This window comes from Colletotrichum gloeosporioides (assembly GCF_011800055.1).
Source record: "Colletotrichum gloeosporioides strain Lc1 chromosome Unknown consensus_113, whole genome shotgun sequence".
Lineage (NCBI taxonomy): Eukaryota > Fungi > Ascomycota > Sordariomycetes > Glomerellales > Glomerellaceae > Colletotrichum > Colletotrichum gloeosporioides.
In genome coordinates, this window is record NW_025544758.1 from 1 (window position 1) to 12385 (window position 12385).

The 12385-nt window shown below is 53.3% G+C and overlaps 4 protein-coding genes across 4 annotated transcripts; 3 read left to right on the forward strand and 1 right to left on the reverse strand.

The window, feature by feature from the left end:
* Nucleotides 1–1183: 1183 nt before the first annotated feature.
* On the reverse strand, nt 1184–3104 carry GCG54_00008532 (Cytochrome P450 monooxygenase; the record flags this gene model as incomplete). Its single annotated transcript, XM_045408497.1, has 6 exons — nt 1184–1315; nt 1372–1855; nt 1917–2042; nt 2109–2455; nt 2519–2715; nt 2816–3104. 6 exons carry the CDS (start codon nt 3102–3104, stop codon nt 1184–1186), a joined length of 1575 nt encoding a protein of 524 aa, XP_045256704.1.
* Nucleotides 3105–5285: 2181 nt separating this feature from the next.
* Nucleotides 5286–7098, forward strand: GCG54_00008533 (putative methyltransferase tdiE; the record flags this gene model as incomplete). The annotated part of the gene is made up of 8 exons (XM_045408498.1): nt 5286–5336; nt 5884–5971; nt 6112–6170; nt 6243–6280; nt 6355–6492; nt 6543–6805; nt 6860–7016; nt 7068–7098. Coding segments are annotated over 8 exons (825 nt in total), but the record flags the coding sequence as incomplete, so codon positions are not given.
* Nucleotides 7099–7762: 664 nt separating this feature from the next.
* On the forward strand, nt 7763–8935 carry GCG54_00008534 (uncharacterized protein; the record flags this gene model as incomplete). The annotated part of the gene is made up of 1 exon (XM_045408499.1): nt 7763–8935. The coding sequence occupies one exon, from the start codon at nt 7763–7765 to the stop codon at nt 8933–8935; it is 1173 nt and encodes a 390-aa protein (XP_045256706.1).
* A 1067-nt stretch (nt 8936–10002) lies between these two features.
* GCG54_00008535 (MFS-type transporter) lies at nt 10003–12103 on the forward strand (the record flags this gene model as incomplete). Its single annotated transcript, XM_045408500.1, has 4 exons — nt 10003–10712; nt 10784–10809; nt 10863–11797; nt 11891–12103. 4 exons carry the CDS (start codon nt 10003–10005, stop codon nt 12101–12103), a joined length of 1884 nt encoding a protein of 627 aa, XP_045256707.1.
* Nucleotides 12104–12385: the final 282 nt, after the last annotated feature.

Below are 12385 nucleotides of genomic sequence, written 5' to 3' on the forward strand. Positions count from 1 at the left end.
ATTTATATATTAGCCCTCTATAAATAAGAATAGACTAGTATTACTTTTATAAACTTATAAATAACTTCTATAGGTATAAACTACCTAATTTAAGAAAGGTAGAGAAGGGTAAGATAAACTTTTATAGGGGGGTAAGCTGAGGTGTTAACCGCGCGAGCACGCGGAAAAGAATTGGACTCCATCGTGAGCTAAAAAAGAAATCCACTCGCCCACTCGCAACGTGGACGAGGTCTGCTTACACCCCCTGGGATCCAGGTCCATCCATCCTTCGTCACTCGTCAGCTTTTCCCCGGACCAATCATCCTTGCAAATCTTGGGTCGCCAAACTCCCACGCCGCAATGCAAGAAACAGCTTGGTTCCCAAGCTTTCCTCTCTCTCTCTCGCTTGTGTCAAGTTTTCCTGGTCTCTGGGAATCCCGAGACATGACGGGGTGGTGTTGCCAGAACGGTGGGTGTGGGGGAGATGCAACTCGGTGGCTGTTGCCAAGGCAGCCTCGCCAGATTCTGGGACGCGAAAGGTACGATGCGGGCGGACATTCGGGCCCCTCTAATGTGCGAGGGTGTAGAGACATCATCTGGGCCATGTGGAGGAGATTAAGGCAGGTTTGTGTTTCTTGATTCTGCACGACGCCGCTCGCTTCCGAATCCGCGGGTTCAGCCTGACGGCAAAACATGGGCGATAACGACTCACATGACTTGGATCACGACGTTGTCGTCAAGGGGAGCGAGCCGACGACGCCTTCCTGAGATGCCCCATACTTACCGAAGCCAAGCCCACTTCCCGGCGTCCTAATGTTCGACATTCTTAACAGGCCAAAAGCCAGGTGACCATTTTCGTCCATGAATCGTCCCAGGAAAGATGCCTCTCTTCGCACTCACATCTATTCCCTTGCCGACGACGCCGAAAATGGGGGCCGTTGTTGACGAAACGCACAACATGCATGATGGTCTCACGAACAACCCACAGTCGTGACTCGTGACTCGCGCGCGGCAGCTTCTGGGTCAAAATTCTACGCTTGCTCATTAACAAATTAACCGCTGATAGCTACAGTCATAATCATCGTAAGTCCCCGTACCGCGGTACCTGCCCAGCCTGTCTACCAGAACACCTGCTTCCCCAAAAACCGGATACAATTTACACACAAAGCCTCCATCCGCTCCAAAGCTGGCTGGCTGGCCAGCACTACTGCTCTTCCGTCTGAAAATCGCGCTTGTACCCTCTAAGCCAGAACTCGTTCTGGACGAAAATGCCGTAGTTGCGGGAGTTCCACGGGTTGGTCGGGTCGACCAGCTTCCAGTCGTATCTCCTCAGAAGCTGCACACCCAAAAGTTAGTCAACCCGTCTTCCTTTAGTTTATCAGGGGGGCTTACCTCGACAAAGATCTTCCTCAACTCCATCAAAGCCACGTCGCGGCCCAGGCACTTCCACTTGCCGTACCCAAACACCAGCTCCAGGGTGCCCTCCATCTGCTTCAACCGGTCCGGGTCCGCCTCCAGCCAGCGCTCGGGCCGGAACTCGAGGGCATCGGGGCCCCATACGTCGGTCCGGTGAAACATGCCCCACGCGCCGTACCCGATCCGCGTGCCCTCCGGAAGGTACACGCCCTTCCACGTGTCGCCGCCCTTGGGCACCTCCTTGGACATCTGGCCGACGACGGGCGGGAAGATGCGCAGGCCCTCCTTGATGACGGCGGCGAGGTAGGGCATCTCGCGGGCCTCGGACTCGGTGATGATGGGCAGCGAGGGCTTGGTGGCTTCGATCTCGGCGCGGAGGGTGGCGACGACGCTGGGGCTGGTGATGAGGTGCAGGAAGGTGCCGCGGATGGCGGTCGCTGTTGTGTCGGAGCCGGCGAGACTGAACGACGCGATGTGAGTATTTCATGTAATCTGGCGTTGGGCGGCGGGCATGGGCTTACATCTGCATGAGGATCTCTGAGGAAGCTTCTTCTTGGCTGAGACCGTGGGCGATGAAGGAGCCGAGCATGTCTCTCTGCGTCTTCTTTTCGGGTCCGAATCGCTCGGCGACGACCTTCTTGGCAATTCTGTCCATGGTTAGCCGCTGTTGTTTCATCGTAACCACAATGCGGTTATATGCTGATGGCACTCACCCAATAGTCTTGCCAACACCAATCGCGTCCTTCTCAGAGGGCAGCATGCTCCTGAAGAGCGGCGACGACATAAGCGACAACAACCAGGGCAAGACGGCGGTCAATACCACGTTGGGCATGTTATGCTCCATGGTGTGGATGTACTCGTGCACATCCGAGTCGCTCGCCAAGTCTCCAAAGGGTTCGCCAAAAGCCAGGTCGGAGATGACGTCGAGGGTGAAGTACTGGGCCTTGAGGCCAAAGTCGAAGGGCGTGTTCTCCGAGACGTACTTGTCGATGAGGTCCATGAAGCGGAGGATGTTCTCGTTGATCTTAGACTCAAAGTTGTCGACTTCCTTTCCGGAGTACTGGACCGTGAATTAGCCCAACAGGTTTCTCCAACCACATTCCGGGGATGCAACATCACTTACACCGGCAGCCATCTGCGCCCTCAACTTGGCATGCAACTCATTGTCTCTCACAGACAAGACGTTGTCCTTGCCGGGGTCAAGCCTCATGGCGTCGTACCATCTCGACCGCTTGTAACTCGTGCGCACGCCCAACATGCGCTTCCACAGCTCCGGGTCGCTGGTCATGAGATCATTCGGCCCAACCCGCACAAGCGATCCTATCAAAAGACAGGCAAGTCAGCAAACGCCTATCTCTTTACTTCCGTCACACAACAACACCGGACGTCTGCTGGATCGGTTGAGCAACGTTACACGTACCGTACTTGAGGAACGCATCGTAAAAGTCGAGATGCTGGCGGCCGCCGTACACGGTCCGGACGAGCCACCACTTTGAGAACCCCGCGCCGGGCGGGCCCTGTACGTGCCGCAGACGCGCATACTGGCGGACGACAGACGTCACGGCGTACAAGACCAAGATCGAGAATGCGACGGTCGCATAGCTGACCAGGCTGTGGCGCAGCAGCGGCTCCTGTTCGTTCGGACGACTAGCATCGACACTACTCATGGCAGTATGCACGAACTCGACGGTTTGATTCATGTTGTGCATTGTGTAAAAGAAGGGAAAGAGGGAAAAGAGGGACAAAAGAGAGGAAAGGAGGGAATGATCAACACAGGAAAAAAATAAGATAACAAAAAAGACTGAGCGTTTCGTTTGGATGGTCGCGTCCGTGTTCCCGCGCTACTGGGAAGACCTGGGAAACGGGGGGTGGTGGGCAACAAAAATCGACGAGGGAGGAAACAATAGTCTGGGACGAGACGGTCGGTATATGAAGAAATCTTGGAAAGGATAAGAAGGTTAAATTCGGCATATGAGACATCAAAACACCAGGGCTCCAGTTCGTCGAGACCAGCAATACGGGCAGATCATTTTAAAAGATCCATGAGGACTGGGGGGAAGGGAGGGATTGATAGGGGTTCAGCTGTCCGTGCTTCACGGCGGGTGACTTGGTGCAAGATTCCGGGTTGCCATCGTGAATTTTTTTTGCCTGGATGGACATGGACTGTGGCCAGCCGCTGGTGCGCTGCCCCCATCACACCTCAACGTCAGAGCACAATGTCACTTCATCTTCCGCGCTATCTGGCCGCCACGATGGATGCAGGTAAGCTTGCTTTGCGTGCCCAGCCTTTTGGCGGCGGTGATGTGCTGCCGCGTGCGTGAGTTGAGTGGAGGTGGTGGTGTATGTGTGTGTGTCTGGTGGTGTATGGATCATGGTGGTGTGTGGTTTATTTGTTTTTTCTTCACAGCCAGCTGCAGCCAACCTGATACGTTGGAGTCCAGACCCTCTCTCGCCCCTTCCAGTGACATGCGTTCATCTGTGTGCAATGTCTGTGATGGGCCTCATATCGTCGTCGTGGACACACACACAACCACGCCGTCCATACAGAGACAGACGCACAAGACCTTAAACAGGAGGAAGATCAGGTAGGGGGCGATGACTGGGTCGCAAAGGGGGGCCATCCTGGGCCCATGCGGCTACCCGCAACGGCACATCGGCGAGGTGGATATGGGCCAATGGTTCCCACTGCCGCCTTGCTTATTTCGCATATGGACGCCCGGTTCGCAAAACGTCCAAAGGTCCATAAACAGCAAACCGAAGTCCTCTTACTCAACGGGTCTCTGCAGATTACCGCACTCTACAAACCTTACGAAGCCATGTCCTCGGGGGTCGTCGGGGGCGGGCGGACAGCGCCAGCACACCGGTTGACTCCTGTCATGGACCCCATGGATGCTCAATTACGCCACTCACACAACCGCTTTGTGGGGGGCACACTGCCTTTTTGACGGCTGCTTGCCTTGTAGCTCCCCGGCTTAGTGTGTGATGATGCAAGTTGACACCTGCCGGACCGCGGCGCGGCGGAGCGGGGAGGGGGGGGCCGCCATGAAGGAAGGACACGGTCTGTTTTTCTGGGTGTTCGGGGAGGACCCGACGGAGGAAAAACTTGGGCCATCTCTCTTCTCATGTTGGATGCACAATCGGTGATGTATGATGGACAGTGATGGAGGGCGCTGCGGCCACCAACGGCCCCCAGGGGCGGTTTGAACTCTGATCGACGGGCGACAGGACGTTTGAGAGTAGACACACTTTTTCTTGATTCTTGCTTCTTCTACCCCGTTCAGTCATTGGGGTCCGCTGGTCTCCCCGCGGAGACAGACAGACACACACTCACACTCACACGCTGCAGTTGCCCGAATGCCCGGGCGCTTTATTGGGCTGAAGCCGTGTGTCTTGGTTATGCCTGAGCATCCGCGTGGGCACCACCCCTTCGCCGAGGTCCAAGACCAAACCCGCCCTCCAAAAAGGTTCCAAAAAAGTCCCCAAAAAGCAACGACGATTAGGCGATACTGTCTCTGCGATCGTTTCTTGTCATCGTCCCCCGTTTTCTTATTCCCGCGCATGCACCTCTTTTTGTTTCGCTCGTCGACTCCCACGTACGACTAATCAACTCGCCGTTGGATCATCAGGTCATCGGGCAATCATCTCGTTCTTTCAGATTTTCTGTCGTTTTCCTGTTTTCTTCTGCCGAGAGTTGAGTGATGGCGAGTTCGGGGGCGGCGGGGTCGGATGCGGGCGCGGGTGCGGGTGTGCATCCGGCAGCACCAGCGGCGGCCGCCACGGCGCCTTTGGAGGCGGATGTGAGTATGGAAGATGTCGCTGTTGGGCTTCCCCACCACCCCATGCGTGGCTTTTTTTTGGTCAACTTCTGGGCTGATCACTTTTGGGGGCAGGTTGGTGATGATGAAAATGACGGCGGCGATGCAGATTCCGCCATGGGGGAGGTGAGCACTTTGCCGCCCGCCCGGCCCCTCTCTCAGTCGCATTACGTGTCTATTCGGAAATTCGGATACTGACTTTCGGTTTTCTTGTTTTGGAGTCTGTGCTTGGGTCTTCAATGTCAATGACCAGCAGCATCATGCGATATCGCGAAGAGAACGGGAGGACTTATCACTCCTTCCGGGAAGGCAGTGAGTTATTCGTATTCATCTGTCATAACCCTTCATAGCCCATCTGCCGAAAATTGTGCCAAAACTGACGGGGCCCCCCTTCCCAATTTCCAGGATATGTCTTACCCAACGACGCGGTAAGTGCCACAATTCTGTTCCAAGCGAAGGGAGCCGAGGCCACGGAACCCGAGAGAAGAATAATTGCCCGTTGACGCCCGAGTCAGGTTGAAAACGACAGACTAGGTCAGCCAGACCCCTTGGCGGGAAAAAGCCGATCGCGAGATTGTTAGACATTTTGGAATTAGCGCTGACGTTTTCATACGTGTGTGAGGGAAAAACAGACCTCCAACATCACTTGTACACCCTCACGTTTGATAACCAGTTGTTTACGTGTCCGGCCGGCCGGGACAAGCCGCTCCGCCGGGTACTAGATGCAGGAACGGGGACGGGGATATGGGCCATGGACCTTGGTACGAAAAATGGGCACTCAGCCACGCTCTCTCGCTGTCTTTCGCCCTGGGCCCACTTCACTTCGCTTCCTTCAATTCGCTTCCAACTTCCTTCGTTCTCTGGCAGGGGGCTTGGCTTTTTATTTCCCGGATTTTGAGAGCTGACCTTTGGTGGCTTGCGTTGGTTTTGACTGCAGCCGACGAGCATCCAGAGACTCTTGTGAGTTCATGCTGTGTTCAGCTTCCCAGGCAAGGGGGTTGGGGTGATTTTCATGTGGCTTACGGGAGATAGATTACCGGCGTGGACTTGAGTCCGATCCAGCCAGTATTGTCAGTATTGATGACTGCATAACCAATCTGCTAGCGTCGCAGGAGCTAATGCATGCATGACGCCAAAACAACAGTGTTCCACCGAATGTCACATTCTACGTCGATGACCTAGAAGACGAATGGACTTATTCTTACAAGTTCGACTTCATATACGGCAGAATGCTAACAGGCTCGATCGCCGACTGGCCGAGGTTTATACGGCAAAGCTTCGAGTGCGTTCTCCCGCAAATGGCGGGTTCCTCATGTGGCTGACGCGCCCCAGATTTCTTGAGCCCGGTGGGTGGTTGGAGTTGTCAGATATCCTACTCGATCTGAAAAGTGACGACGGCACCGTGACACCCGCATGCGCCGCTCAGAAATGGGCGACGCACATGCTCGAGGCAGCGGCGGTTTGGAAGAGGCCGCTTGATAGTTGCAAGTTTTACAGAGAACAGCTTGCCGCAGCCGGATTCAAGAACATTAAGCAAGAGATATACAAATGGCCGTCGAACCCGTGGCCGAAAGACCCAAAGTACAAAGAGCTAGGTATGAGTTTTCTTAAACGACATGGACATCTGGCTCAAACTAACATTGGGTTAGGTATGTGGACATATGAGAACCTTGGAAATGGCCTTTCGGGATTGAGTCTGGCATTATTTACGAGAGCACTCGGCTGGTCGCCAGCACAGCTCGAAGTATTCCTGGCGGGGGCGAGGAAGGATATGAGGGACAAGTCAATACATGGATGGTGGCCAATGTGAGTTCTGAAATTCAGGTTTGAGTGTATCATGTGCCTAATAGGTTTTAGATATGTTGTGTATGGTCAGAAGCCCGGCTAAATACAACCTCTTCGCCCCGCTCCATCTTACAGACTAGTCTAGATCAAACAAAAGGTTTCTCTGCATTGCTGCTGAGATGATACTTCACGCTTGGCTAGGCTTCTCTTCCTGTTTCGTCAACTTAAACTAGAATTGATATATTACCTGTAGACCATGTTGACTACTGGGTTACTCCGACGGAGATATTTACCAGGAGATTGCCTAATTATCACATGTCTGGGCGGCTATATTTCTTCTGTACTCGGTAACTTTGATGAGGATAATGAGAGTGGACGACAATGGTGGACGACAATGGTGGACGACAACGGTGAACGACAATGGTGGACGACAACGGTGGACGACGACGGTGAAAGACGATAACGGCAGCGACAATAGTAACGATATTAGCGACCAAACCAGCAACGACGATGACGGTAAGGCAGAGTATAGCCACAGGAGATAGTCGCTTGGACTGTGAACAGAGAAATCCCTTAGCTCTATGGCTGTGGACACACCTTTTGGACTACTATATAACTCTGACGGGGAAGTAAGTATTCGAGGGCCAGGATGGCCTACGCTTCACGGAGAAACCTCTATGGCCACCTACGAGGTATATTAAGCGGGCGCGAGTCGCCACGGGGCAGGTCCCTCTTCACATCAACACCTTACTCCCTTCAACGTCAAAATGACGAGTCTTCAGCATATGCCCGGCGAGATCATCTGTTTGATTGCAGAGTTTGTTTTCTTCCCTGACCTTCACACGACCAGTCCGTACGACGATGGGGTCACGGTAAGAAGTAAGTACCGCGCTAATGGTACATTTGATCACTGGCAAGATATTGCCGACATGTCAAAGACTTGCAAAGACCTCTACAAGCATGTTCAGCCTCTACTACACAAGTGGGACAATCTGTACAATCACTCTTCAGCCTTGCTGCTATCGGTCAAGAAGGGCAACTTGGACGGCGTTCTGAGATCGCTGCAGTATGGCGCCGACACCGAGAATCCAGACTATACTCAACGCCAGAACACCAAACCATTCAAAGATGATCCGTACAGTTATGGCGTTTCATCCTCGTCGGTGGCTGTGCATTGGGCAGCGATTGGTGGTAACGCTAAGATTGTAGACGCCCTACTCAATCACGGCGCCAATGCCGACGCCCGCTGCACGCTGAGCACCCGAGCTGACAGAGCAAAGGTTCGGTTCGTGCACGATCAGTTCGCTCTCTTTTCATACTGTACGCAGGATGAAAACTGGCTGCTCCAAACATACGCGCGTCGACGACTTGCGAGATCACTTGGCGTGAACGCTCTCTTCTTCGCCTTGAAGTCTCTTGGCAAGGAAGCTGCTGCTGCTTCTTCAGCCAACAGACTTGTTCTCTGCAGAAAATTGATAGAATCCGGGGCATCGCCGGTGATCCGCACCTATGATGGGCTTCACGCCCTCCACGTAGCAGCTATCTATGGACTGGAAGACATCACGGACTACCTGCTTGCAGAGGGGCATTGCAATCCCAACGTGGCTGACGACAAAGGAGACACTGCATTGCATTATATAGGCCGAAACCTCGCGAGCACCCGGACAGAGGCTATTATCCAACGACTTCAAGAAGCCGGCGCGGACATCAACGCCCCGGATAGGGAGGACATGACCCCCTTGGACCTGGCTGTTCGTCGCGACCTTTCTGACACTGCCTTGTGTCTCCTTAGGAATGGGGCACAATGGCGTCAAAAAACAATTGACTACTACTACAGCTATTCCGGCTCCGAAAGTTATTTTCGTTACGATATTGGAAACGATGGACTGGCGCCGCCCAATGTGGAAGGCTACGAATCTGATGTGCCCGAACCATGGTAAGCGCATGCTGTTTAGACGACGGCAACAACAATACGGACAGAGAGAGACAGAAACAGGGACTTTATGTAGGGGCGACGGGGACGACGGGGACGACGGGGACGACAAGAATAAGAAAACCACCACAATAGAATGAATTATCAGACCTCATTACTATTTGCTTAGTTAGCTGAAAGTATCCGGCCAGATAGTAAGACTCATTAGGTGTTGAACTTTAGTATTCTACGTTGCTACCGGCGCATGATGATAACAATAATAATCGAATAATTTCAGTCTATTGCAATAAAAATCGCGTGGAATACATGTTTTGCTTTTTTTCCACATCGCAATACCGAACTAGTGTTTAATTTCAAACCGCCCAGCCAGACTTTCGCTCATAAGGGCCATTCGCCACGAAATGCAGCATGGCTAGCAACATGGACAGCCGGTCCAGGAACGGAGAAATATTCGTTTCTCGCCATCTTCGTCACGCCGTATTTGCAGCGCATGAGGTTTGTTTATCAACGCCTACTGCGTTTCATTTGCATGTCAATGATGTCATTCTGTTTGCTACCTGTCCCTTGCCGAGTCAGTTCTGGCAAAGGGCAACTTTCACACCCCGGGTATGTTTTGCAACACAGCAATGCTACACGAAGGTCGCGGTGGTGTGAGTTCGGAGTTTTAGTTGACCCAATCGCTGGCCACGGAGCGTTTTTTTCACGCGTCAACGAGCTAGATACTTGTAACGCAGTCATAAGCTAATTTCCATTCTTGAACTTTGCTGTGACCACCGCCATCGATGGTCTTTCGGAGTCGTGCCCCCGGAATGTGCGTAAGCACAATACTGCCAAGCATCCTTCAGAGCCTTGGAAAGTCCCAAGCGCCAATCATGTTCGCGTTATCTCATGCTGCCTTCGAATTGTCGTCGGCCAAGCCAATAATCCGAGTCCGACTTCTTCTGACGGCGTCACACCACTATTTGACAAAGGTCCCTTCAGATCTCCGTTTGATCCGATTTTTGCTGATAAATTATCCAACTTTTCCCTCTGACCTCTTCAAGTTTCTCAATACACATGACAATTGAGGCCACCATGTCGTTAGGACTCGCTGCAATCTATCCTGAGGGAACCGGTGACAGAATCGGGATTTCTTCGCGTTTGCAACAAGATGGAGACGAGATACAACCTCCCGCCCCTTCAACCGCGCCAAAATTCGCGCCAAAGGCCTCTCCTCAAGAAACAACAACGACGCAAACCTCCAAGCATTCTAATGTTGCGCATCCCGATCTGCCCCCGGACGACGACCCCAATACCGACATGCCAAAACTCTCAGGGACGACCATTGCTCTTACTATGACGTCGCTCTGCCTATCAGTCGCCCTCTCAGCGCTGGACATGACTATCGTGACCACGGCTATCCCAAACATCGTGGCATCGCTCGATTCGGTCGCTGGGTATATCTGGGTAGGCTCGGCATTCATCCTCGGCTTCACCGCCGTGACGCCAATCTGGGGCTCCGTCGCAGACCTCTGGGGGCGGAAGCCAATCATTCTCTTGGCTCTGACGATTTTCCTGGTCGGAAGTCTGCTTTGCGCGCTTGCGTCTCATATGGACGCCCTCATCGCTGGCCGCGCCGTTCAAGGAGTCGGCGCCTCCGGTATGGGTGTCATGGTTAACACCATTATCTGCGACATGTTCTCGCTTCGCGACCGCGGGTTGTATCTTGCCATCACCTCCATAATTTGGGCCATCGGTAGTGCGGTAGGTCCCGTACTGGGCGGTGTCTTTGCGACAAGACTCGAGTAGGTCCCGCCCCTATCACTCAAGCAGACGCTGTAAGCCAGATGTCTTTTGCTGACTGTCCTTTTACTAGTTGGCGATGGTGTTTTTGGATTAATCGTGAGTGAATCTGCATGTGTCAATTGGAGCATGAAGACTGATTAACAATCAAGTACCGATCGGCGGAGTGGTCTTCATCGTTCTCTTCTTCTTTCTCGACCTTCCATCCCCCAACACTTCCGTCGCGGCCGGACTCAAGGCAATCGACTGGACAGGCAGTTTGTTTTGCATGGGCGGGTCGCTGATGGTCCTTCTCGCTCTGGACTTTGGTGACGTTACGCACCCCTGGTCTTCGGCCACGGTCATTTGTCTCATCGTCTTCGGCCTCGTCGCCATTGGCATCTTTCTCATGAATGAGTGGAAGCTCGCCGCCAATCCCGTGCTTCCCTTGCGGCTGCTGTCAAGCTGGTCGGAAGCGGCTGCATACTTCGTCTTCGCCTTCAATGCTTTCGTCTTCATTGGCATCACGTACTATCTGCCTTTGTATTCACAAGCGGTGTTGGGCGTCGACGCGTTGACATCCGGCCTGTATCTGCTGCCACTAATTGTCTCCTGCTCGTTATCCGCGGCTTGCGCAGGCGTGTTCATCCAGAAGACTGGTCGTTACCGGGTGCTGATGTACGCAGCGCAGGTTCTCCTGACACTAGGCACCGGGCTCTTAATCAACCTCGAGTTCGAACGCAACCTAGCAAAGCTGTTTGTATTCCAGATCCTCACCGGCATTGGCGTCGGGCTCAATATTGAAGCTCCCGTCCTGGCGGCTCAGGCTGCAACCACAGCACGCGACACAGCTGCCGTACTGGCAACGATGAGCTTCCTGCGCTCCATCGCGACAGCCATCTCTGTCGTTGTTGGTGGTGTCATCTTCCAGAATCAGATGAAGGCAGGGAATTCAGCCTTGGCTCGCCAGATCGGTCACGACTTGGCAAGTCGATTCGATGGGGATAACGCGTCGGCTCATGTTGAAGAAATTGGGCTACTTTCAACAGACCAGCAAGTACCTGTGAGACAGGCCTATTTTGGAGCACTGAGGACGGTATGGATTATGGTAAGTAGTTGCTACTCGGTGCATCAGGTTCACCTCGGCGTGGCGTGCTTCGAGAACCCTGAAAAGCCCTTCGTTGCTAACCTTGTCGAACAGTATGTCGCCTTTGCGGGGCTGGCAACGGTTCTGAACCTGTTCGTGTCGGAATATCATCTGAGTGACGAGAGAAATGCGGTCGTTCTCGGTGTCGACAGGGGAAATCCTGGCCCATCGGATCAGCCAGGTCGAGAAGTCGACATACCCCTGGAGACATCAGGTCGGCAACGCGATGGGGACCAGCAGCATAACTTGAGAAATAGAGGGGTTTGATAGCTAATGGTGGTAAAAGCATTGATTTGAATTACCTGCGCTATGATATAAATCAATGTGGACGGCTCGATCCCACCCTGTCGGTCCACCTGTCTAGCCAGAAGGAAAATGGCTTAGGCATTTCGGTAGCTTTGAAAACTTAGAGGCAGCCTGCAGTACGTTTGCAGCAAACTGGGCCCGGAGAAAAGCATATTTACCTAGGCACACTGGGAGGGTCGTTGTTTTGTTGGGGAAGGTTCTGAGGCTTCACATAATCCGTATGTCCCGCCGAGACCTCCTATC